This window comes from Rousettus aegyptiacus, unplaced genomic scaffold, assembly GCF_014176215.1.
Source record: "Rousettus aegyptiacus isolate mRouAeg1 unplaced genomic scaffold, mRouAeg1.p scaffold_m13_p_8, whole genome shotgun sequence".
In the NCBI taxonomy this organism is placed as follows: Eukaryota; Metazoa; Chordata; class Mammalia; order Chiroptera; family Pteropodidae; genus Rousettus; species Rousettus aegyptiacus.
Window position 1 is genome coordinate 74,918,345 of NW_023416311.1, and position 23,965 is coordinate 74,942,309.

The window sequence follows — 23,965 nt, forward strand, 5'->3', positions numbered from 1 at the left end:
TTCATTACTATAGAATACTGTTTGGAACATAATAGACACTCACTAAACCTTTGGTGAATGAAGAAATCAGCTAATCAATTTCCAATTTACTGATGAGTACAGAGAAGTTAAGTAACTTTGCTTGAGATCACAGGGCTAGTATGTGGCAGAGCCAGCATTCAAATTTAGGCAAGGTGGCTCAAGATTACTATAGCCTAGTCTAGTCTATTATACCACATGCCTTTCTAATGCAGAAGCTAGCATATACATCTGTACCCAATAAACAACAATTTCCTTGATTCTTCATATTTTAATCAAGGTGTTTCTCCCCATAAAAGTTCTATGCTTTGTCTTAACAAAAGAGGTGATAGGATTTAAATTTGAGAAAGAACAAGGATATTTCTGTCCAAAACCTAGGGTAAAGAACAAAACAAAACCAAGTCTTCCTTTATAACTTTTAAAATTCATTTTTACAAATAATTTCAGTCTAGACTTTGATACTTAAAACTTAAATCCTTTTCTTTATTAGTCTTACATTTTTTTCTAGCACTGTTGTCCTAAAATTTGGGGCTTCTATTTACTGGATTTGGGGGGGGGGGCAATCTCAACTTTATTTAATTACAGTCAGATATATAAACATTCTTAAATTTATGAAAAACTGTAATTTTAATTTGTCTGATTTTCTAAGACTTCCCATATGAATAAATTCTCACATCAGAATATTAACAAGAGAATCTTTGGAAACATGGCGGAGTGAGAGACGTCCCCAGATCTCTCCCCTTGAAACAATAAGCTGAACATCTAAAACTCAACAAAAAACACCTAAATTGCACACCAGCACGTCTGAGTGTGGGATCTGCGCATAAGAGCTACCACTGGTCAGAAACCCGGGTGTTGGGCGGTGGGTTGGGAGAAATAAAGAGCTGCCTCTCACAGTCTCCAGAGCTCCTTGTAGGAGGAGGTGGAGGGGACAAGGAGAGGTGAGTTCCCTGAACAGCCTGCCTAGGAAAGCTGTGAGCTCCCTGCGGCTGGCCAGAGGCAGGGCCTAGTCATTGAGGTAGAAGGCAGAGAAGCTGGATGGCAGAAAAACAGTTGATTTTTACCGTTCACTGTTGCCTCATGGGAATCTGAGCAAATGCTACCGAAACTATTGCTAACTGACAGGGACTAAAACTGAGGTAGTGAGCATGATTAAGTATCTATCAGAAAATAAAAAGGCATTTTTAAGGCTTTATATAAAGCAAGGATCCAAGAGGCTTAGATGCCACCTACTGGAACCCAAAAGAAAAACACCTTCTTTGAAGCAGGCTAAAGAGAGACCTTTATATAATAAATCTTCTTTTTGAAAAACAGCAGAATACATTTCTATTAATGCTCAGGTGGAGAAATACTGCATTAAACACCATGAACAACCAAGGTGACAAGGCATCTCGGAAAGAGAAAAATCTCCAGAAAATAAGCTTACAGACATAGAAATATGCAACTTAAATGACAGAGAATTCAGAGTGGTATTTCTGAAAAAAACTTAGTGAATTCCGAAACGAGTCATAGCAACAATTTCAAAAATTGAAAAAACAACTAGATGAGCAGAGTAAGGAGATTGAAACCCTCAAAAAGATCCAACTAGAACTTCTGGAGATGAAGAACACACTGCAAGAGTTGAAAAATGAAATAGCAAACTTGGGAAATAGAGTCAACCAGATGGAGTAAAGGATCAGTGATATCAAAGACAGAAATCTAGAAATAAATCAGAAGGAAGAAAAGAGAAACTGAGGAATGAAAAATCATGAAAGAGAAATTCAAGAACTAGCTGTTCCATTAGGAGAGGAAACATAAGAATAATGGGCATTATTGAAGGTGAGGAAAGGGAACAGGGACTAGAAAGCATTTTCAGACAAATAGTTGACGAGAATTTCCCAAATCTATGGAATGAACTGGAGCTTGGAATTCAAGAAGTCAACAGAACACCCAATTATCTCAACCCAAAAAAAGCCTTCACCAAGACACACTGTATTAAAATTATCAAAAATCAATGACAAAGACAGAATTCTCAGGGCAGCCAGAGAGAAGAAAACAGTAACTTATAAAGGAAAACCCATTAGATCATCCGGGGATTTCTCAGCACAAACCTTAAAGGTCAGAAAGGAACGGAATCAAATATTTAAACTATTAAGTGACAGGAACTACCAGCCTAGAATAATGCATCCAGTTAAGCTCTCTTTTGGATATGAAGGAGAAATTAAGACTTTTCTAGACATACAAAAATTGAGGGAATTCTCCACTACAAGGCCTCCACTACAGGAAATACTGAAACGGGTCAGCTCACCTAAAAGAAAATGACCAAAAAAAAAAAAAAAAAAAAATTAGGAGTAAAGTGACTATCAGGAAAATAGAAGCAGAGGAGTGCAACCCTTACTAAAAATGGCATTAAAAGATTAAATAAGGAGAGAATTGTTATAAAAGATAGTACTGAATGTTCAGCATACATAGGGACAAATTGAGATAACAATAACTGGAAAGGGAAGGATTCAAAGATCCAAATTCGCAAAGGGGAATGGAGATAAGGCACGCACAGAAGAAAATAGATGACTGTATATATATATATAACTATCCTTTACATATTCATGATGGTAACCACACACCAAAGATTCTGAACTGAAGTATATAACATAAAACAAGAAGAATCAGAGGGAAAATCTACAAAAGCCAACCAAAATAAAGAAAATAGAAACACAAGGACAAGGAAGCAATGGAAATACCAAGCTACCGGAAAGCAAAAGATAAACTGGCTATAAGAAGACCTCATATTTCAATCATCACCCTAACTGTAAATGGACTGAACACACCAATAGAAAGACACAGAGTTGCAGAATGGATCAAAAAACAAAACCCAACCATATGCTGCCTCCAGGAGACGCATCTCAACTCCAAATACAAACAAAGACACAAAGTGAAAGAGTGGAAAATATTTCAAGCAAATGGCATTCAGAAAACAGCAGGAGTAGTGGTACTAATATCAGATGAAAAAGACTTCAGAATAAAAAAGGTAAAGAAAGATACTGAGGGACAGTTCATAATGATAAAGGGAATCATATACCAAGAAGATGTAATACTTATTAATATCTATGCTCCCAATCAGGGAGCCCTGAAATATGTAAAGCAATTACTAACAGAACTAAATGGAGAAAAAGACCAAAACACTAGTAGGGGACCTAAAAACCCCACTGTCACAGATGGACAGATCATCCAAACAGAAAGTCCATAGAAAGTAACATCCTTAAATGACATATTAGACCAATTGGACATAACTGACATTTACAAATCCTTCTATCCCAAAACGGCTGCTTATACATTCTTCTCTAGTGCACATGAAACATTCTCAAGAATCAACCACATACTGGGACACGGAAATAGCCTCAACAAATATAAGAGGGTTGAAATCATACCAACCATATTCTCTGATCATAATGCTTTGAAATCAGAGATCAACTGCAGAAAGAAATCAGGAAAAACCACAAATGCATGGAGATTAAACAACATGCTGCTGAAAAATAACTGGATCAGAGAATAAATAAAAAGAGAGATCAAGAGATACACAGAAATGAATAATAATGATAGTACAACATATCAAAACTTTTGGGACACGGCAAAAGTGGTCATAAGAGGAAAGTTCTCACTAAAGAAAAAAGAGAAAGGACACAAATGAACGAAATTAGGGCTGAAAGAGGGGAAATTATGACTGATATCGCAGAAATACAAAGGACCATACAGGCATACTATGAAAAAGCATATTATACCAAATTTAACAACCTAGAAGAAATGGAAAATATAATCTTCCTTGACTGAATCAAGAAGAACTGGAAAATCTAAATAGACCAATCAGCAGTATGGAAATTGAAACAATCATCAAAAACCTACCAAAAAGGAAAAGTCCAGGACCAGAGGGCTTCACCAGTGAATTCCACCAAACATTCAAAGAAGATTTAATACCTATTTTCCTAAAACTCTTTCAAAAAATCGAAGAGGAGGCACTACTTCCCAACTCATTTTATGAGGTCAATATTTCCCTGATACCACAACCTGATGAAGATAACACAAAAAAAGAAAACTACAGACCAATATCTCTCATGAATACAGATACAAAAATCCTAAATGAGATAGATACTAGCGAACCTAATACAGCAACATATTAAAAAGATTGTACACCATGATCAAGTTGACTTCATCCCAGAGGCAGAGGGATGGTTCAACATACACAAATCGATTAATGTGATACACCACATAAACAAATTAAAAAATAAGAATCATATAACCATATCAATAGATGCAGAAAAAGCCTTCGACAAGATACAGCACCCATTTATGATCAAAACACTTAACAAAATCGGTATAGAAGGAAAGTACCTTAAAATAATAAAGGCATGTATGACAAATCCTCAGCCAACATTATACTTAATGGTGAAAAACTAAAAATCTTCCCTCTAAGAACAGGAACAAGGCAAGGCTGTCCACTATCGACATTCTTATTCAATATAACATTGGAGGTCCTAGCGAGTGCAATCAGCCAAGAGAAAGATATAAAAGGCATCTAAATAGGAAATGAAGAAGTCAAACTGTCAGTATTTGCGGATGACATGATTCTCTATATAGAAAACCCTAAAGACTCCACAAGAACACTACTAGAAACAATGAGCAAATGCAGTAAACTCTCTGGATACAAAATCAACGTTTAAAAATACATAGTGTTCCTATAATAATGAAGTGTCAGAAAAAGAAGTGGAAAAAGTAATTCCTTTTGCAATTGCAACAAAGAGAATAAAATACCTAGGTACAAATCTAACAAAACATGTGAAGGACCTATATAATGAAAACTATAAGACCCTATTAAAAGAAAGAAATCGAAGGATATAAAGAAATGGAAAGCTATTCCATGTTCTTGGATCGGACTAATCAACATATTGAAAATGACCTTATTACCTAAAGCATTATACAGATTTAATGCAATCCCCTTCAAAATCCCATTGGCATTTTTTAAAGAAATAGAACAAAAAAAATCATTAGATTTGTATGAAGTATAAAAGACCTAGAATTGCCAAAGTTATCCTGAGAAAAAAGAACTAGGCTGGAGGCATCACTCTGCCTGACTTCAAATTATACCACAAAGTGACAGTAATCAAAACGGCATGGTATTGGCACCAAAACAGACACACGGACCTGTATAACAGAATCAAGAGTCCAGAAGTAAACCCATATTGATATGGACAAAAAATTTTTGAGAAAAAAGCCAAAAACATACAGTGGAAAAAGGAAAGCCTCTTCAAAAAATGGTGCTGTGAAAACTGGAAGGCCACCTGCAAAAGAATGAAACTAGACTATTATCTATCACCACACACCAAAATTAACTCAAAATGGATTAAGGACCTGAATATAAGACCTGAAACAATACAATTCATAGAAGAAAACATAGGAACTAAACTCAAGGACCTTGGACTTAAAGATTTTATGAATTTGACCTAAAAGGCAAAGGAAGTAAAAGCAAAAATAAAAGAATGGAACTACATCAAACTAAAAAGCTTCTGCTCAGAGAAAGAAACCATCAACAAGGTAAAGTGACAGCCATCTGAATGGGAAAATCTATTTGCAAGCAATGCCTCTGAGAAGGGCCTAATATCCAAAATATACAAAGAACTCATATGACTCAATAACAATAAAAAAAAACACACACAAATAATCCAATCAAAAATGGGCGGAGGTCCTGAACAGACACTTCTCCCGAGAGGACATACAAATGGCCAACAAATATATGAAAAGACGCTAAACATCGCTGGCTATTAGGGAAATGCAAAGCAAAACCATAATGAGATACTATCTCACACCTATTAGAATAGCTATAATCAACAGGATAAGTAATAACAAATGTTGGAGAGGATCCAGAGAAAAAGAAACCCTCCTACACTGCAAATTGGTACAGCCACTATGGAAAACAGTATGGAAGTTCCTCAAAAAACTAAGAACTGATCTACCATATGATCCAGAAATCCCTCTACTGGGTATTTATCCTAAAGACTTGAAAATCCATATCCAAAAAGGTGTTTGCACACCGTTATTCATAGCAGCATTACTCACAGTGGCCAAGACATGGAAGCAACCAAAGTGTCCTACGATAGACAATTGGCTAAAGAAGCTGTGGTACATATATACAATAGAATATTATTCAGCCATAAGAAGAGATGAAATATGGATGGACCTTGAGATAATCATGCTAAGCAAAATAAGCCAGACAGAAAAAGTTAAAAACCACATTATATCACTTATATGTGAGATATAAACTTAAAAGCAACAAATGAACAGGACAAATAAACAGAGACTCATGGACATGGACTACAGACTAGTGGTTACCAGAGGGTAGAGGGTGGGGGAGAAGGAGTAGACAGTTAAAGGGGGTTAAATATAGGGGTGTAGGGGAAGGGTGAAGTGGGTAAAGGGGGGTAAATATATGGTAGCTGAGGGAAACTGGACTTTGGTAAACACACAGTAGAATATACAGATGTTAAATTATAATGTACAGATGAAAATTATATAATTGTATTAACCAATGTTACCCTGATAAACTTAAAAAAACAACAACAACAACAACAACAACAGAATATTAACAAATTTTTTGGTCTCTAGATCACAAGTCCTGAATTTCTGTTAGGGAATTGCACACACCAAATAAACCCTCAAAAAATGTAAGTAAATGCAAATTACAATAAGAGAAGTTTCCATTTATCAAACTGGCAAGGATAAAAAATATTAAAATACTCAGTGTTGGTAAAGGTGTAGGAAACTAGCATTTATATACTCTGCTGGTGAGAGTATAATTTGGCAAAAAACTTTTTGGAGAATATGATAGTAAGTGCCAAAGGCTTGAAAGATATGCATGCCCTTTGATGTACACCGAGGAAATAATTAAGGATTTGGAAAAAGACTTAATAGCAAGAATGTTTATTTAAGCACTGTTACTAATAGCATGAAGTTGGAAATAGCTGACATGTCCAAAAGTAGGGATTAATTATTGCACATCTCCAGAATGTTTCTATTACATAAAAATTATAATAAGTATGGTATAATCTCATATTTGTAAAACAAATATATGTCTATATGTAGAAAAGATTTTGGAAGCTGTTAACAATGGGTTCTTCTGGATGGGTGCACTGTAGGTATTTTCTTTTGCTTGTCAATATTTTCTAAGTTTTCTATAATGACTATTCATTGCAGTCATAATTTTAAATCCAAACTTCTTTTTTAAATTGAAACAGGAAACCAGGGCTATTATAGCTATAATTTGAACTAAACACTGTTGAATCATCCTTCTCAGTTGTTTTTTTAACCATGCCATCCATTCCTCATTCTACAATATACATTAGATTTTGCTTGGCTTTTATGCTGTACAATCTGGCTGAGGTAGCCATTTAATTGCTATGGCAACAAGAATTGAAAGAAATCTTAGATATCATTTAGTCTAGTCCTTTTCATTTTACAAAATAAGGAACTCGAGGGAGATCCAAGAGATTGAGGGATTTTCTTAAAGTCAAAAGGTTAGTTGTATAGAACCTTAGTCTGATCTCCAGATTCCTGGTCTACTGATTCCCAAGAAATTGGCTTAATACTTCCATCAATGACCCTGGCTGCTAAACTGGGTTTGAAAAAGGTACAGCACTCTGCCAATAGGAAAACCCAAGAGATATCATAAGTCAGTTAAGCAAAAACCTAGTTACTCTTATAACACAAAAATGAATTACCAAGTGTCAGAGGAAACAGGAAAAATATATCAAGAGAACACAGAGGGCCTTCCCTGTTGTCTAGAATTAACTCATTTCGGAGGATACAGATTTAGAAACAAAGAGATTCTGTGATTCATTCATAAGTGCCTCACTTTAGTAGTTAATGACTACTACTGCTGTGTATGTTGATTAACTGCAATATATGCCCTTAGGTAGCAAAATAGTAGATATAGTAATGGTAGATTGCCAGCTTATAAGAAGATAATTATATACCTTTTTTATATATATATTTATTTTCTTCTATGCATAAACAAAGAATCTGAATAACATATCAGTGGTTCTCAAAATATCATCTGTAATCCTTGGGGTATGAGGTATAGGGAGGTGTCCTTGAGACTATTCCAAGGTTTAAAGTATTTCATAAGACTACTATGACATTATTTACCATTTTTACTTGGTTGATATTTGCACTGCTGATGAAAAACAATGGTAAATAAAATTGCTGGCACCTTAGAAAAAATCGAGGCAGTGGCACTAAACTGCCTTAAAAGCCATTATATTGTTCACTGACACTCCCCATGCTAAAAATAATGTTGATTTCACTTTAAAATGTCCTTGATGAAATAGTAGAAATGATTAATTTTATTAAATCTCAATCACTGAATACATATGTGTGACAAAGCATGCATAAAGCACTTCTGCTGCTTTCTGAGTACAATGGTTTTCCAGAGGATTTGGTTGTCCAAATCAAAAGCACTTGTGTAACTGAATTGTGAGCCAAATAGCTGCTTTTTTTTTCATGGAATGCTATTTGTACTTGCAAAAAACGACTGACAAACTATGGTTATTCAGGCTTCAGTGTTTGGTAGAAATTCTCTCAAAAATGTTAACAAAGTGAACCTGTCACTTTGAGGAAAACAACTGATATAGTATTTGTTACCAATAAAATTTGAGCTTTCAAATGAAAATCAGAATTTTGAAAAATTGTATCTGCCAATTTGAACTTGCCAGCATCCTAATACTTGAGGACTTTTATGATGATGGATGATGCTAATAAAGGAATATGATTGTTTATTATATAGTAGAATGTGTCAAAATTAAGAACGGTTTAACGCAGTGAAATACTATTTTCTAAATGACCATATTTGATATTATAAAATTATGGATGAGTAGCAAATCCATTCACAGTGTAAGACAGACCCACGGATTTTAACATAACAGAGTAAGGAAAGTCCATGTATAGTTTCATATTCCACATTGCAACTAACCTTTAAAAAAATACTACTTATCAAACTTCGATGGGCTATCAAAGAATATCCATGATTATCTAAGAAAAGCTACTAAATATTCCTTTTTCCAACTACATATGAATGAAAAGTGAGATTTTCGTTATCTCTTAAGTCAAAACAAAACAATGCACTATATCAAATGCAGAAGCAGATGTAAGAATACAGCTATCTTCCATTAAGTCACACATTTGTTTTGAGAAGTGCAAACTAGTGTCACTCGTAGGATGCTTCTTATAAAAAACAAACAAACAAAAACCCAGAAAACAAGTGCTGGTGAAGATGTGGAGAAACCGGAATCTTTGTGCATTGCTGCTGGGAATGTAAAATGGTATAGCTTCTGTGAAACAGTATAGTGGTTCCTCAAAAAATTAAACATACAATTATCATATGATCTAGTAATTCCACTTCTAGGTATATATCCCAAAGAACTGAACGTCGAAAATCAAAAGATATGTGCACACCAATGATCACAGTAGCATTATTCAAAATAGCCAAAATGTGAAAATAACCAAATGTCCATGGACAGATGAATGGACAAACAAAATGTGGTATATACATACAATGGAATATTATTCATGTTTAAAAAGAAAATTCTGACACATGACCCTTAAAAACATTATGTTAAGTGAAATAAACCAGTCAAAAAAGAGCAAATAGTGTATGAGGCACCTGAAAATAGTCAAAACCCTAGAGACAAAAAGAATAGTGGTTACTAGGGACTAGGAGAGGGGATAATGAGAAGTTACTATTTAATGGGTATAGAATTTCAGTATGGGATGATGAAAGAGTTCTGGAGAGAGATAGTGGTAATGATTGCACAACAAGGTGAATGTACTTAATATTAGTGAAGCATACTTAAAAATGATTAAAATGATAAATTTTATGTTATGTATATTTTTAAAAAGCTAAAAAAGAAAACTCACAATGCCACTCCTCTCACTTTTATTGGGAAGAGTTTTGGGAAATAGTTATTTTTCATTAAAAATGTTATTTTTCCATGTAGTGAGTGTATTACTGTCTTTAAAATAAACTAATAAATACTTTAAAAAATCTAGTTTTCATTTCTAATATGGGAAATATAGAAAGATATAACTCTTAAAGAGAAGCTCTTGGTCCTGAGTAACTTTTGAAAGGTAAAGTGGTCCCAAGACAAAAGTTTGAGAAATTTATTCTCTCTTCTCACAACTACATTATGTGAAGATCTTCATTTGTTGGTATAACTTCATTTGACAGCTATACCATTTGAAGCCTTTAGACTAAAAGAACAGCTTGAAATATGGTCTTTACACTAACTCTTTACAATCACTATTGTCCACTGGGTGCACCTTAATTATAAGGGCTGAGCAACACAAAGCTCCACACAGATGAGTGGCAATATACATAAAACTGTTTAAAAGTTTAAATGCCGATATGTCCCAAAGCAGTTTTATAAATATCTAGAAAGAAACACACATTTCCTTTTTTCTGTTGGATCTTCATTCAGACTTACAGTTCAAAGCTAGATGTGGGAATGAAGGTGGTAGCGGCATTGTTTCTGAAAAAGCACTCTATTTAGTGGATCTGTGCAAAGAATTTAGTTCTCTCACCGTCTTGCTACTGGTCTGTTGCAGAGGGTGGGGTTAGGAAGCTAGGAAGCAATCCAAAAGATCATCAGAGGCCGCCCCAAACCGTGTCCAAGCAATCATTTCCTCCATTTTGGGCCAAGTCAATTTGCCCCGACAGAGGCTGAATGTTTACGGGGAAAAGGTAAATAAAAAGGATGTTAGAAAGCATGGCCGGAAATCAGCAAAACCACAGCGGTTTTTCCTTGTGTAGATGCTAAATGATTAGTATGCTATGTGTGTGAGGGGCAAATGAGAATTGTTATTCCAGAGTACAGCTGTGGCACTTTTAATGACGGATCTGCAGTTCTGGATGGGAGCGAAAGACAAATGATTTTCTTATCCGGACCAGCTTTCTACATTCCTCTTGGGCAGGGCCTGTGACCAGTCTCATTCACTGCAGCTGAGGCAGTTCCAGACAAAGGGGAATGGATGCCCTCCCGAGGGAGCGGAGGAGGGAGAGGGGGCCCGCAGGTTCCCGCGCCAGGTATCCCTCAGGGTAGTAGACCCTGCGGGTCGCGAGGAGGGAGAGTCCCAGGGGCGTCATAGGGGTGTGGTCGGGAGCGCTGGGCCGGGGCGCACGGCACCGCTGGGGCAGAAGACCCCGCCCTGCCCACGGTCAAGGTTAACACGCGCGTGGGAGGTACCTGTGGAGGCCTCGCACAGCCGAAAGGCACTGGGCGATCATGGGAGAGCCGAGAGGCAGCAGCGGCGGGCGCGTTGTCCTCCGGTTTGGGGGTGGCGGAGGCGGGGCGCCAGCGAGCGGTGAGGCAGCCTAGCCCAGAAGGGAACCGCAGCTGCGGCGGCGGCGGCGGTGGAAGCAGCAGCGGGTCCAGCCGGCGACCTCCCACGTGCGACGGCCACACGCCTGCTCCCACTTCGGCCCCGCCCCCGCCCCGCCCCTCGCGTCCTGCACCGCCCCTGGGGCGGTTCCGGCGAGACCCAGCTGCCGAGAGTAGAGCGCCCAGCCGGGTGGGCTGAGGGGCAGCGGTGGCCTGGAGGCCGAGGAAGTTCGGGCCACCGCTGGCCGTACTGCGATCGCGAGCCAGGCTCAAGCCCTGAGGACCAGGGGCAAGAGGTTCCGTTTACGGACGCCCGCGGGCCTGCTGCCACCGTCTCGCGTCCTCCTGCCTGGTAAGGGGCTTCTGTCTGGGAAGGCTGCATGCATCTCCTGCCGCCCCCAATGGGGCCTGCACCACGCACCCTCAGCAATACCCGTCAGGGCGGAGGCGAGGCCCGGGTACCAAAGCGGGGAAGGAGGAGGTCGATGTGCTCTGGGTGCGGAACTAAGGGGAGAAGCGTAGAGGAGGTTGGACATCTCCATTTCCCCTCTGCCTCCTCCTTTCCCCCATTTTTTTTTTTTCCAGCTTCTGCCCTGGGGCCTTATTTCGTACTTGCAACCCCATGGCTTAAGAGGCTGGGCTTGCCTTTAAAATAAACACATAAATAGTAAACATCCTAGTGATGGATACCACACCCAGGCTTTGAATTAGGGAAACTGGGGAGCAGATGGATGATGCGATTTAGTGGAAATAAGCCATTAATGCCTGCTGGCCCTGCGCCACTGTTTAGATGCGATAGTATTCCATGTGAATGAACGTGACCGGGAGCTTCCAGCGTGTCATCGAGAGCACCTCGACTGCAGAGAGCACTGGTCGGTTTATAGTGTCCATCGATTTAGGCAGTGATTTCCTGACATGTCTGATGATTAAATAGAAATGCCGTTTTTATTAAGAATGACACTGGTCGAACAACCTTTCGTTAATATATTTACTCATCAAATAACTGTCTCAGTCTGCAAAAGTAGGTGGAATGTAAACTACGCATACATTTTTTAAAAATCTCATGAAATAGAGGAAGATGCTCAGTGTAGATAGATCAGCTTCTGAGTCAGCAGTATAAAATCTCCTTCAATTTTGTACTGAGGCCTTTTGGGGATTTCTATATCTGTATCTATAACCCTATCCTTATCTCTATCTGTATCATATACACTGTTAAGATAAAGTGAGATTTTCATTGAGAGTCTAAGCTTATGTTGTACATGTTTTGAGAAAATTTTTACTTTTGCAAGTTTTAATATAATCTAATACTACTGGGTATAAATGAAAATATGTAATACATTACCATTAGAACACTTTGTGCTCTCCTAACTCTAAAAATAGAAAGGCATGAAGGTAATTGAGGTTTTAGTTTTTGCTCTATACTTAAAAATTTTTTTGATTAAATTTATTGGGGAGACAATTGGTTAATAAGATTATGTAATTTTCAAGTATATAATATTTATAATACATCATGTTGTATTGCATTGTGTGCTCATCAAAGTTTAGTTCCTTCCATCACCATATTTTTACCCTCCTTACCCTCTTCGACCTCCCCCTACCCTTAGTTTTACTGTAATTTATAACCTTTCCGACCTATTCTTTAAAATAACTTAGTTCAGTGTTTCCCTTTTTCTTATTCAGGAAAAGTGGTTAAGCTTTTAAAATGTCATCGGTGAAGCACCTAGTTTATGCAGTTATTCGTTTCTTACGGGAGCAGAGTCAGATGGATGCTTATACTTCAGATGAACAAGAAAGTTTGGAAGGTAGGTACCTGGTCTTTTGTGCATTTGTGTTATAATTATAAATAAAGACTAAAATAGTTATAAGTCTGATTTTATGATCAATTATAACAAAATCAAAATGTTTTTTTGATCTTAAGAAGAGAGACTTGACTATAAGGTATCATGTTTTCATTCTCTGAGGCTTGTTTTGTTTGTTTCAATTAACAATATAAGAGGACTATTGTTCATGTATTGAACAGCTATTACATATTAGAACTATGCTGTTCATATTGTAGGGAGTTTTTTCTGCATAGTGAATGTTGTTAGTATTATCCCCATTTAGCAGATAAGTAAGTGAAACCAGACTAATTAACATAACACAGCTAATAGGCAGAGCGGAGATTTAAATCCTGATTTTTATTTGAAGATCTTGTCTCTTCTTCCTAATAGGAAAGCATCCAGTTGAGAATCAATATATGAAAATACTTTAGTCATCATAAAAGTACTATGTAAAAGTCTAATAATTATATCAGTATTATGCTCTGACTACTTCCTATTCGGGGACTTAAAATAGGATTTCACTCTTGTCTTATGTGGGCTATACCTATTAGATTCGGTAATCTGTAAAGTCGAGCAAAACTTGGATGGTAGATAGCATCATGTGTTTCATTGACACCATCTTTTCTGCTTTGAGTTCATGCATTATAAAATTTACATTCATTATAACCCCAGCAAGATAGAATTCTGTAGATGCACTTGTGGCGGTTCAGTGAGCCTACCTTCCTTGTGGCCTAAAGACTTCATTATTAAAGACAGAGCATTTGGGAGAAATTAATAAGTAGTAGTACAATTTGAATTTCCCATCTTAAAGTTGTTTCTCCTATAAAGAGGACACATCTATTAATTACAACAAGCACAACCTTTGTGAATATACTTTTAGGAGGGAGGGATGAAAGTTGGACATTTGCTCTAAAACTGCTTCTAGTCTGATGAGAGAAGCAGGCAACACACAGTTGGAGAAGATTCTAATCAGTCTATTTAATATTAGGTCTTTTGTTCTCCTTGATGGTTGGGCTATGTGAAAGTAAAGGCGACTGGTTATTTAAGGAGGATGTTGGTTATGGCTGCTCTGTAGCAAACTGATAAATGCAATCATTTAATAAAAGATGTTTCTTTTCTAATCAAAGACAGTATTATACTTTTAAGGGCCAGAAAGAATATTCAGAAGTTTTTAAAAACCAAGATGTTATGTCCTATATTTAGAATGGTATTCAGCCAACAATATGTGCTTTCAGCTGTTTGTTATATATGGCATCCAGAAATGGTGCCAATTGTTTTTGACCAATCCCTATTTTTGACTCTGTGAGTCTAATTTTATTGACTATGAAATCATGTGGAGGTGTCTGCCCACCTTCTAGACATTTAAAAAGGCCTTAGAAAATGAGTCTAAGTTCTAGTACCAGCTTCACTACTATGATGAGCTGGGATATTATCAGCTTTGAGCCTTCTCCTTAGTCACCCGCTCTTCCTAATTGTTATACTGACGACTACTTCATGTTTTGACTATTGTGGCTCCTGCTCACTGTCACTCTCTCTAGCACTACTCCTATCTTAATTCTTAGCAATTGCAATATACTCGTAGATGATTCTTCCAGTTCCCTTGGATCTCAGTTTCTTGATTTCAGCCATTCACTCCCTTGGTCAGGCCCTAGATCAGTGGTTCTCAACTCAGGGTGATTTTGCAATGTCTGGAGACATTTTTGATTGTCACAGCAAGGGGGCTGGTATTGCTAGCATCTAGTGGTTTGAGGCCATATATGTTACTAAACATACTACCATGCACAGGACGGCCCTCAACAACAATGATCTAGTCCAAAATGTCAGTAGTGCCGAGGCTGAGAAACTCTTGTCTAGACCTTGTCATTATACAAACGGCACTCCCTCCATAATCTCTATCTTAAATGTTTTACTTCCTGACCACTCCTGCCAGTCTTTCCAGCTCATGTCCTTTAGAATCCCTCCTCGACCAATTCTTCCACCCTACTAATACCTCCAATCTCTTGACTCCTTCCTTACCTTTTCACACCCTGCTCCTTACCCAGTTTAAATTCCATGGTCAAACATTATAATCACACCTTTGTATATCTTCCCTTTCTTGCAAAACCCAACCTTATATAAGTCCAGTTCTTCATTTAGCCTTTGCCCCTATTCATGTAAATATGTATATAGATGGAGCAAAACACGTACTTTCCTGACTGGTCCCACTTTAAATTTGTGACCGACCATAAGCCTCACGGGGACTTTTAATGCTATCCGGCAATCACATTCTCTGTTGTAAGGTCATACTTTTGCTTTCCGAGATGGCCACTTTAACACTTTCTCATGTCATCTCAAATCCTGCCTGTCTGCCTATTATCATGTGCTACAGACTAGATATTCGCTTTCTCCCCAAACTCACATGTTAAAGTCTAATGCCCAGTGTGATGGTATTAGGAGGTGGGCTCTCATGATTGTGATTGGTTACCTTATAAAGGAAGTACCAGAGAGCTCCTTCGCTCCTTCTACCATATGAGGGGTCACAGGGAGAAGGTGCCATCTATGAACCAGAAAATGGGTCCTCACCAGACATCAAACCTGCTGGCACCTTGAGTTTGGACTTCCCAGATTCCAGAAATATGAGAAATAAATCTCTGTTGTTTATAAGCCACCCAGGCTATGGCCTTCTGTTATAGTGGCCCAAACAGACAAAGACACCATAGATGAACTACCATTGTCCTTTCTAAATGGAACCCTTCTACTGGCACACTGGATCCCATCATGTCATTCCTACTCCACGGTATGACCCTGGTTATTCTACCCTCACCTTATATCAGCATATTTTCACTTTCACTGGATCATTCCTGTCAGAATATAAACTTTATGTTATTTCTCCCTTCTTAAAAAAAAAAAAGCAACAACAAATACTTACTCTTGGCATACTATCCTTGTGCCCCCTGAACTGCTGCCTAATTTTTTTTTTTTTTTGTCTCCCTTTGCAGGAAAACTCTTTGAATGTGTTGCCTCTACTTGCTTTCTCCAATTCCTCTCCTCTCCTTTCTTAAACCTACTCCAGATAGGCTTTTGCTACCATCTCTCCACCTGTATTATTCTTATCAAGGTCATCAGTAGTTTTGTGTTATTATTATCAATGGTCAGTTCTCAGTCTTCATCTGATCAGCTACCATTGATAAACTTGCTGATCACTCTCTCATCCTTTCCCCCTCATATGCTTTATTCATTTGGCTTCCAGGATACCTCATACACTCATGGTTTTCTTCATATCTCATCATTTGCTCCTTCTCTATTTCCTTTGCTGGTTTCTCTTCTTTTCCCTGACTCAGAGTGCCCAGGGTCCAGTGCTTAATTTTCTTCTCTTCATGATATACACTTACTTTTTTTTTTGGTGATATCATTCAGCTTCATGGCCTTAGATATTCTTTATTTATATGCCAACATCTCTCAAATGTAAACTTTCAGCCTAGTCATTTCTTCTGAACTCCAGACTTCTATATCTAACTGCCTACTAGATATCTCCACCTGTATGTCTCATAGGCACCTCAAATTCAACATTTCCAAAACCAAAATTTTGATCCTCCCACCTAAAATCTGTTCTGTCCACAACTACCTTATCTCATTTGATGGCAACTCTATCTTTTCAGTTGCCAGTTGCTCAGGCCCAAAACTTTCACATCATTCTGGACTCTTCTCTTTCTCTCAGACTCTGCATGTAATTGTTCAGAAAATCTTGTTGGCTGTACCTCTAAAATATGTAGAGTCTGACCACTTCTTCCCACCTCCACTGATATCACCCCCGGATAGAACTAAATACTTCTTATCTGTTTTACTGTGATAGCCTCTAACTGGTCTCTCTGCTGCTATCTTTGCCACTTTGTTGACTCTTCTCAACACAGCCACCAGTGATCTTTTCAGAGTATGTCAGATTCTGTCATTTCTCTGCTTAAGATCTTGCAGTGACTCTTCACGTTAATTATTCATTGTCTGAAGACTCTATATAATTTGGACTTCTGTGATGTATGGTTCACAGACTCTCTTCCCCTCTCAGCATGCACCAAATTCTCTTTCCTATGGGCTTTTACTCTAGTTGTTTTCTCTGCCAGAATATTCTTCTCCCAGATAATGGAAATACTCCCATCTCCTTCGGGTCTTTGTCAAATCTCTTTTCTGAATGAGGCATACCCTGAACACTCTATTTAATCGCAGCCTGCTTGCCTGCTCTACTCCCCACACTCCCATCCTCCTTGCACTGTTCTACGTGTTTATTGTTTATAGTCTACCTCTCCATCCACCACTAGAATGTCAGCCCCCAAAGGTCAGAGACTTTTTTGTTATATTCACTGGTGTGTCCAAAGCGTCTAGAAAAGTATCCAATACATGGTAGGTGCCCAATAAATATTGATTTGATGAATTGAATCAAGTGATTCTGGGCATATCAGTTAATTGGTCTGTATCTTAGTTTCTAAGTTTATTGGGTGGAGCTATCTGCCCTTTCTCCATCTAAGGGATTTGTTAAGAGACCTAGAATCAGCGATGGCAGGTACATACATATGAAAACTTTTGAATAATGTACTGTACAGATGGGACATGGTATTATTGAAGAGATTCTTCACTTGTCCTCCTCATCAGTATCAAATGGACATATTATTTAGTGTTAAAGTAGAACAGTAATTATACATATACTATTTCTTTAGATTTTTATGACTTATTCCTGAGTATAGACTCATGAAAGGAGGATCAAATGTGATAATCCCTGTTTCATAAACCATAATCTTGAGGTAAAAATAAGATAAATTATTGTACTCAGGTTATTTTTTGTGTGGCTGGATTAATAATGATAAAGAGATAATCTTGAGTTCTAAGGCAGTGGTGGCTTTGCTCACTAAACCATATGCGTCTCTAAACATGAGTTACTGAGGAAGACCAGAATGAACATTCTGGCAACTAGGTTTACTTATCAAAAAATTGTATTTACTTATATGTAGAATCTGAAATAGTCAAACTCATAGAAGCAAAGAATAGAATGGTGGTTGACAGGGGCTGGAGAGAAGAGGAAATGGGGAGGTCATGGTCAAAGGGTTCAAAGTTTCAGTTATGCAACAAAAATAAGTTCTGGAGACCAACTATTCAGCACAGTGCCTATAGCTAACAATTCTGTGTCATATAGCTAAATTTTGCTGAGAGTTTAGATCTTACGTTAAGTGTTCTTATCTACTGCTCCCCCACACAATAAAAAAGGGGTGAGTAGAAACTTTGGGAGGTGATGGATATCTTTGGTCACGGTTTCATGGATCTATACTTATCCCCAAATTCATTGAGTTGTATACATTAAATATGTACAGCTTTTTATTGATTAACCATATTTTAGTAAAGTGGTTTTTGACAAAACCCAAACAATTGTGTTTAAAACAAAACAAAACAGCCACCTCCTTTAATGATACTTGATTGTGTTGCGTGTGTGCCAAGGTTAGGAGCAGCAGAAATAAAGTAGCTGGATTGGATTGCTCAGTGAGATTAAATATAAAAATCCCTCACAGTCACCATATGGACTTTTTACCATAAGTGTTTAGCTTATGGTGTTTAGTCAGTGTTCCATTGGTGTTTAGCTCTGAAATGTCATACTCTGGTTTTGATTAAGGGCCTGGTTGGGTTCTAGCCATCTTTCATGTTGCTATGAATTACGGTTTTTTTTTTTTTTTAGAGAATTATTCCACAAATTTTGTTTTTATTTCTTCTGAAATTAAATTATTACTTACACTATAAACAAAGAAGTAGATTAAATGTATTGAGCATCTACTATTTGCCAGACTATATTAAAGTCAAAGATGAATAAGATGTAGGCTTTATATTCAAGGAGACAGTCTAATATGGGAAACAGAAATTTAAGTGCATATAATATAGTATGATAAGTACAATAATGGGAACATGTATAAGCTACATGGCACAGGAAAGGAAATGACTAATCTGATATTGGAAGAAAGATGGTGATTAAGAATAAATATTTGCTATACATATACATTATTTATTATTATTGTTATTGTAATTAACTATCTAAATGGCAATGAGATCCTATTTTCTTGTGGCCCAATATTTTTAATGCAAGTACAACTGAAGTATAAGAACAACTGCTTGGCAGGAATAGAAAGGGAGAGAATGAAAGATAAGTAAGCAGATTATTTTCTAAAAAGACACTTTGACTTTTTGCAGTTGGTAACTTAGCCGCTTATGCAGTTCTTTTTTCTGAGAATTGTTCTGTGGATAGTAAAAGTAATAATGTTTCTTCTATGACATAATTTTCTCAGCGCCACAAATAATACATAATATATCTGTTAAAAGACATGCACAAATGTAAGTGAATATTCTATACCATCTGGAAGGGAGGTTTTGGCTACATTCTCATCTTGTGGAGCAAGGAGAGAATTCCTTTTCAAACAAAAGCACTACGAGTATAAGAACCCTGCCTCTGTTCTCCTCAGTGGGTACTTACAGAGAGGACGAAACATGCTTTCTTCACTGTTAGCACCCGAGTTCAGACTCCTTGTTTGTTTAGATCATTTAAGTAGGAACCTACTGGTTTTCTGCTTCCATTTTCTCCCTCAGCTTCCGTCCCTCTCTAATCCTACCAGGTTTTTTAGTTCTGAACACAAATCCAGTTATGTTATCCTCCTAAACTAAATTCTCTAATGGCTCTCCATTTGCGCATTGCATAAATTCACGTCTTTAAATAATGTTATTTAAGGCGCCTTGTCATCCACCTACAGACTTCCTTTCTAGCATAATCTCCCTTGTGTCTTCTCACCCAGTCTATATCCTAGCCATACAAATGTGGATGAGGCACTTATCACCACTTAACATGATATATATTTTACTTACTGTGTTTGCCTCCTTCTAGTAAATGTAAGCTTATATCTAATTATTAAATGGATAGTGATTTTTGTCTTTTTAGTTAACTGTTTGTATCTCTACTACCTTAGAATAGCACCTTGCACATGGGTACCTGGTAAATTTTCATGCATGAATGAATTTTTAAAAGCCAACCTATCTTCACATAAGTAAGTATACCAGGATTAATATTTAGTACTTCCTATGTGCTGGAGATTGTTTCTATTACCATTTTTATTCATGTTGAGAATTCTATTTCTCACTTTAAAAATAAAAGATAAATATTTTTTAGTTTTATTCCAGGCATTGGTGGTTAATCAGATATTGGTACTGGGGAGTAAGTTACTCTCAGTGACTTTCTTCAACAAGAACATGATGTAATGTAATATATATATATTGAGAAATTATATTCTCGGTAACATTTTTCTTTAAGTGAGGAATAAGAAATCAAGTTTTCTTCCCTCAATAGCTGGTCTATAAACAGAAATCTCCATTCAGCTGAACCATTTGGTTTTCTAGTCTGTGATCATAAATGCTGAATTACCACAGATTGCAAGTGTACAGATTTCTAAATGTGTCATTTTTTAGGTTGCTAATTTTTTTTTCCACTATTAAAATTTATTTCAAGTTGCAATTCAGTGCTTGGAGACGGTTTTTAAAATCAGCCCAGAAGATACACATCTGGCCGTTTCACAGCCTCTGACAGAAATGTTCACAAATTCCTTCTTTAAGGTAAGCTGCCATTGTTTTCGCATTATCTGATTTAAGAATCACTACAATAGTATGTTGGATTGTTAATATTTGAGGGGCTAGGCGTATAAGTAACTAATTTCTTTCTGAGGTTAAGGCAGATAGTCCATGTGGATATGATTTGGGATCTAACATATAACTTGTGCTTAGGATTTTCGTATTAGTAGCTATTCTCATCCTCTCACCTTCTCTTATATAAGTTTTAACATTTAGGAAATCACCCTGTAGAAATAGATTAATTAGGAATTGAATTGTCATTTTGAAGCAGATTTCATTAAATTTGGCCATCGATTGGGCTCTTTAAAACAGGGAGAGTTTCAGGGTTGATGTGCAAAACTAAGACTGAAACCCAAGCTTTATGATTCCTCCTCTTGAGGGCTGTTTCCATGGTTTCTGGTTTCTGGCCTTTGCAGGAAACATGGACCGTGAGATTGGATAAGTTTAGGGTTAATGAGTTCAGGGCCCCAGAGTGATCGCCCATGTGTTTTTACATTACATTTGGCATCTCATGAGTAATTTGGCAGTAAACTGCTCCCTCTTTTTTTACATAGCTATACATTAATTTGTCAAACAGATGAATTTGCATTATATGACAAGAGGTAAGAGACAGTGGCATGTCTCTGTGTTCCTTATCAGGGAATTCCCCCTTTCTTCTTTTGGTTGCTGGGGTTCTTTCATTGTCTGGGCTTGTGGCCTCCTTAGGGAACCCCGTTTCAGTGGCTGGATAGGGCTATGGCTGAAGCCAACCTTTACACCTAGATTCCAGAGAGGCCTGTGCGTGAGGCAGTGCTTGGATTTACTCAGTATTTAGCTCCTGTCACTGCTGTACCTAGTACTGAAGAGATCAGAACTTTTGTTATCTCTCAGAAAGTTCAAATTGACTTTTACACTGTTTAAACAAGCTCTTTTTTCCTTTTGCTATTTTCTCTAATTGTATTTAATTGTTAAAATTTGTTGTTTACTATTTTTAAAATATAGTTTTTTGAAACTGGCTCCATAGTATATCTGTACAGTATTATTTGTGGTATCAATCCTTTAGTAGTCCTTTTCAACAGCTGTGGCTTCATTACATATGTGTTTGTTAGCACAGTAGGGCAGGGAAAGTCTAAAACTTGTCTGAAGCAGCATCAAGATTGTCATAATTAAAGAAATTGTCTCGCCAAGTATATTTGGTTGTTATATCAGTCATTTTATTTTTAGAATACTGCTTTTCTGTTTTTCCCCCCTAATTTACATACTAAACGGATTTATTCCTTTTATGCAAAGTAAATAACACTTGTCTCTACATTATGAGCTGCTCATGTGCATTCAATTAATGTGAAAATTCAATTTAAAAGTTGTAAGAATTTGGCAATTTTATTAAACTAATTCAGAAGAATTTAGAAGACAGCATGGATTATGATCCTTTTTTTCTTCCTTTTTTTTCAGCTTAATTGAAATAGACAATTAGTTGCTCATATTTACAAGTATACAATTCAATGAGTTTTTGCAATTATAATTGGCATACAATAATATATTAATTTCAGTTGTATAGCATAGTGATTGGAGATCTGTATGACTCACAAAATGATCATCCCAATAAATCTAGTACTTCTCTGCCCCCTTAAATATTTATTACAATATTATTGACTATATTTCTTATGCTACCCTTTATATCTCCATGACTATTTTGTAACTATCCATTTGTACTTCTTAATCCTTTTGCCCTTTTTCATTGAACCCCCAACTACTTCCCATTTAGTAACCCTCAAAATGTTCTCTGTATCTATGCATTTGTTTCTGTTTTTGTTGTTGTTGTTTATTTTGTTGTTTAGTGTCCACATGTATGTGAAATCATATGGCATTTGTCTTTATCTGACTTACTTTATTCAGCACAATACCATCAGTCCATCATGCAATATCTTTTCATGATCCATTTTTCAATATGCCATTTTTCTGACCCTCAAAAGTCACTTTTTTTTTTCATGCGCAAACTGCTTAGGCTTGTTAGAAGAGTTGAAATAGAAGGAACCCTAAAAGCAAGTACTGCAGGACAGTGATATATCTTTGAGGTACACTTACATCCTGAGAGACTATATAGTCAGTTTTAAGTAGTGACTTCTACTTATAAAGGTTCTGAAATTGATTCTATAGTTTTTTATCCTAATACTTTTAAGTTTAGAAAAACCATTTGGTAGAGAAAGACTTTTTAAAAAAATAAGCAGGACTCATATACTTTATCAGTGATTTTGTATTTGTGAATATTTGTATGTAATCAGCAAAGTATATTTCCAATGTTAGAGCTATCAAGTTTATTGAAACTTTAGTCAAGAAAGGTAAAGATGGGTTTTTTATAAATACAGTACATAGAAATATTGGCTACAAATTATGCTTTCTTGAAAACTGTAGACTTATTTATGAACTTCGGAGTCAAATTTAAAAGCAACACAATTTTTAAAAAGATCTGTCAGAAATGGAAAAATACACTGTGTTCTCAGTGTCACTCAGGGTATTTCTAAATTTTCATTTAGTTCACAAGCACCTTTGGTTTGAACAGCATTAATGCAAAAGAAGTTTGAGGATGATAGTACGTGCTAAAAACAGGAATTTTATTTTGCTTTTATCTTCTGATAAAATTAATATATGCACATTGTTTAAAAAACTTTGGACAATACTGACAGTAATGAAGAAGAGACTGAAAATTTTACCTCCAAATATTACTACTGTTAACCTTTTGTGTACACCTTCCCAGTCTTTTTTTTTCAACCTATGTATGTGTATATGTGTGTGTGCAATATTTAAATAACAGAATCATATAATAAATGCTTTCTTTGGTAAACTGTAAATTAGTAGGTATCTCTCAGGATAGTAAACATTATGTTTCAAAATTTTCATTAATATAAATGATCCTTTGAACATATTTCTATTAGTATTCTTTGTATACTGATTCCATATTTTGTTCATAAAGGATTTCTAGGTATAGAGAAAAAAGTAAAATTTTTTTTGATTCCCAGGGGCCCATTACCTTCTAGAAAAATTATATATATTCATATTTCTAATAAAAGTATATGAAATAAGTTTCCTCGTATTTTTTGCTAACACTATGATTATTTAGGTATTAGA

At 36.6% G+C, this 23,965-nt stretch overlaps 2 protein-coding genes across 7 annotated transcripts in view; one reads left to right on the forward strand and one right to left on the reverse strand.

The window, feature by feature from the left end:
* NLN (neurolysin) overlaps nt 1-11,490 on the reverse strand; it is an 81,413-nt gene extending 69,923 nt beyond the window's left edge. For 2 of the 5 annotated variants that reach the window (XM_036225718.1, XM_036225719.1), the window contains exon 1: nt 11,283-11,490. In XM_036225718.1, the coding sequence (XP_036081611.1) occupies nt 11,283-11,323 (41 nt within the window). In that variant the 5' untranslated portion in view covers nt 11,324-11,490. Of the gene's footprint in view, nt 1-10,620; nt 10,728-11,282 lie in introns of those variants that run through there. The other 3 variants (XM_036225717.1, XM_036225721.1, XM_036225720.1) reach the window with 3 other exon arrangements.
* SGTB (small glutamine rich tetratricopeptide repeat containing beta) overlaps nt 10,692-23,965 on the forward strand; it is a 38,480-nt gene continuing 25,206 nt past the window's right edge. Inside the window, exons 1-3 of one of the 2 annotated variants that reach the window (XM_036225723.1) lie at nt 10,692-10,780; nt 13,098-13,219; nt 20,742-20,845. In XM_036225723.1, coding sequence (XP_036081616.1) covers nt 13,120-13,219; nt 20,742-20,845 — 204 coding nt within the window. In that variant the 5' untranslated portion in view covers nt 10,692-10,780; nt 13,098-13,119. Of the gene's footprint in view, nt 10,781-11,593; nt 11,770-13,097; nt 13,220-20,741; nt 20,846-23,965 lie in introns of those variants that run through there. The other variant, XM_036225722.1, reaches the window with a different exon arrangement.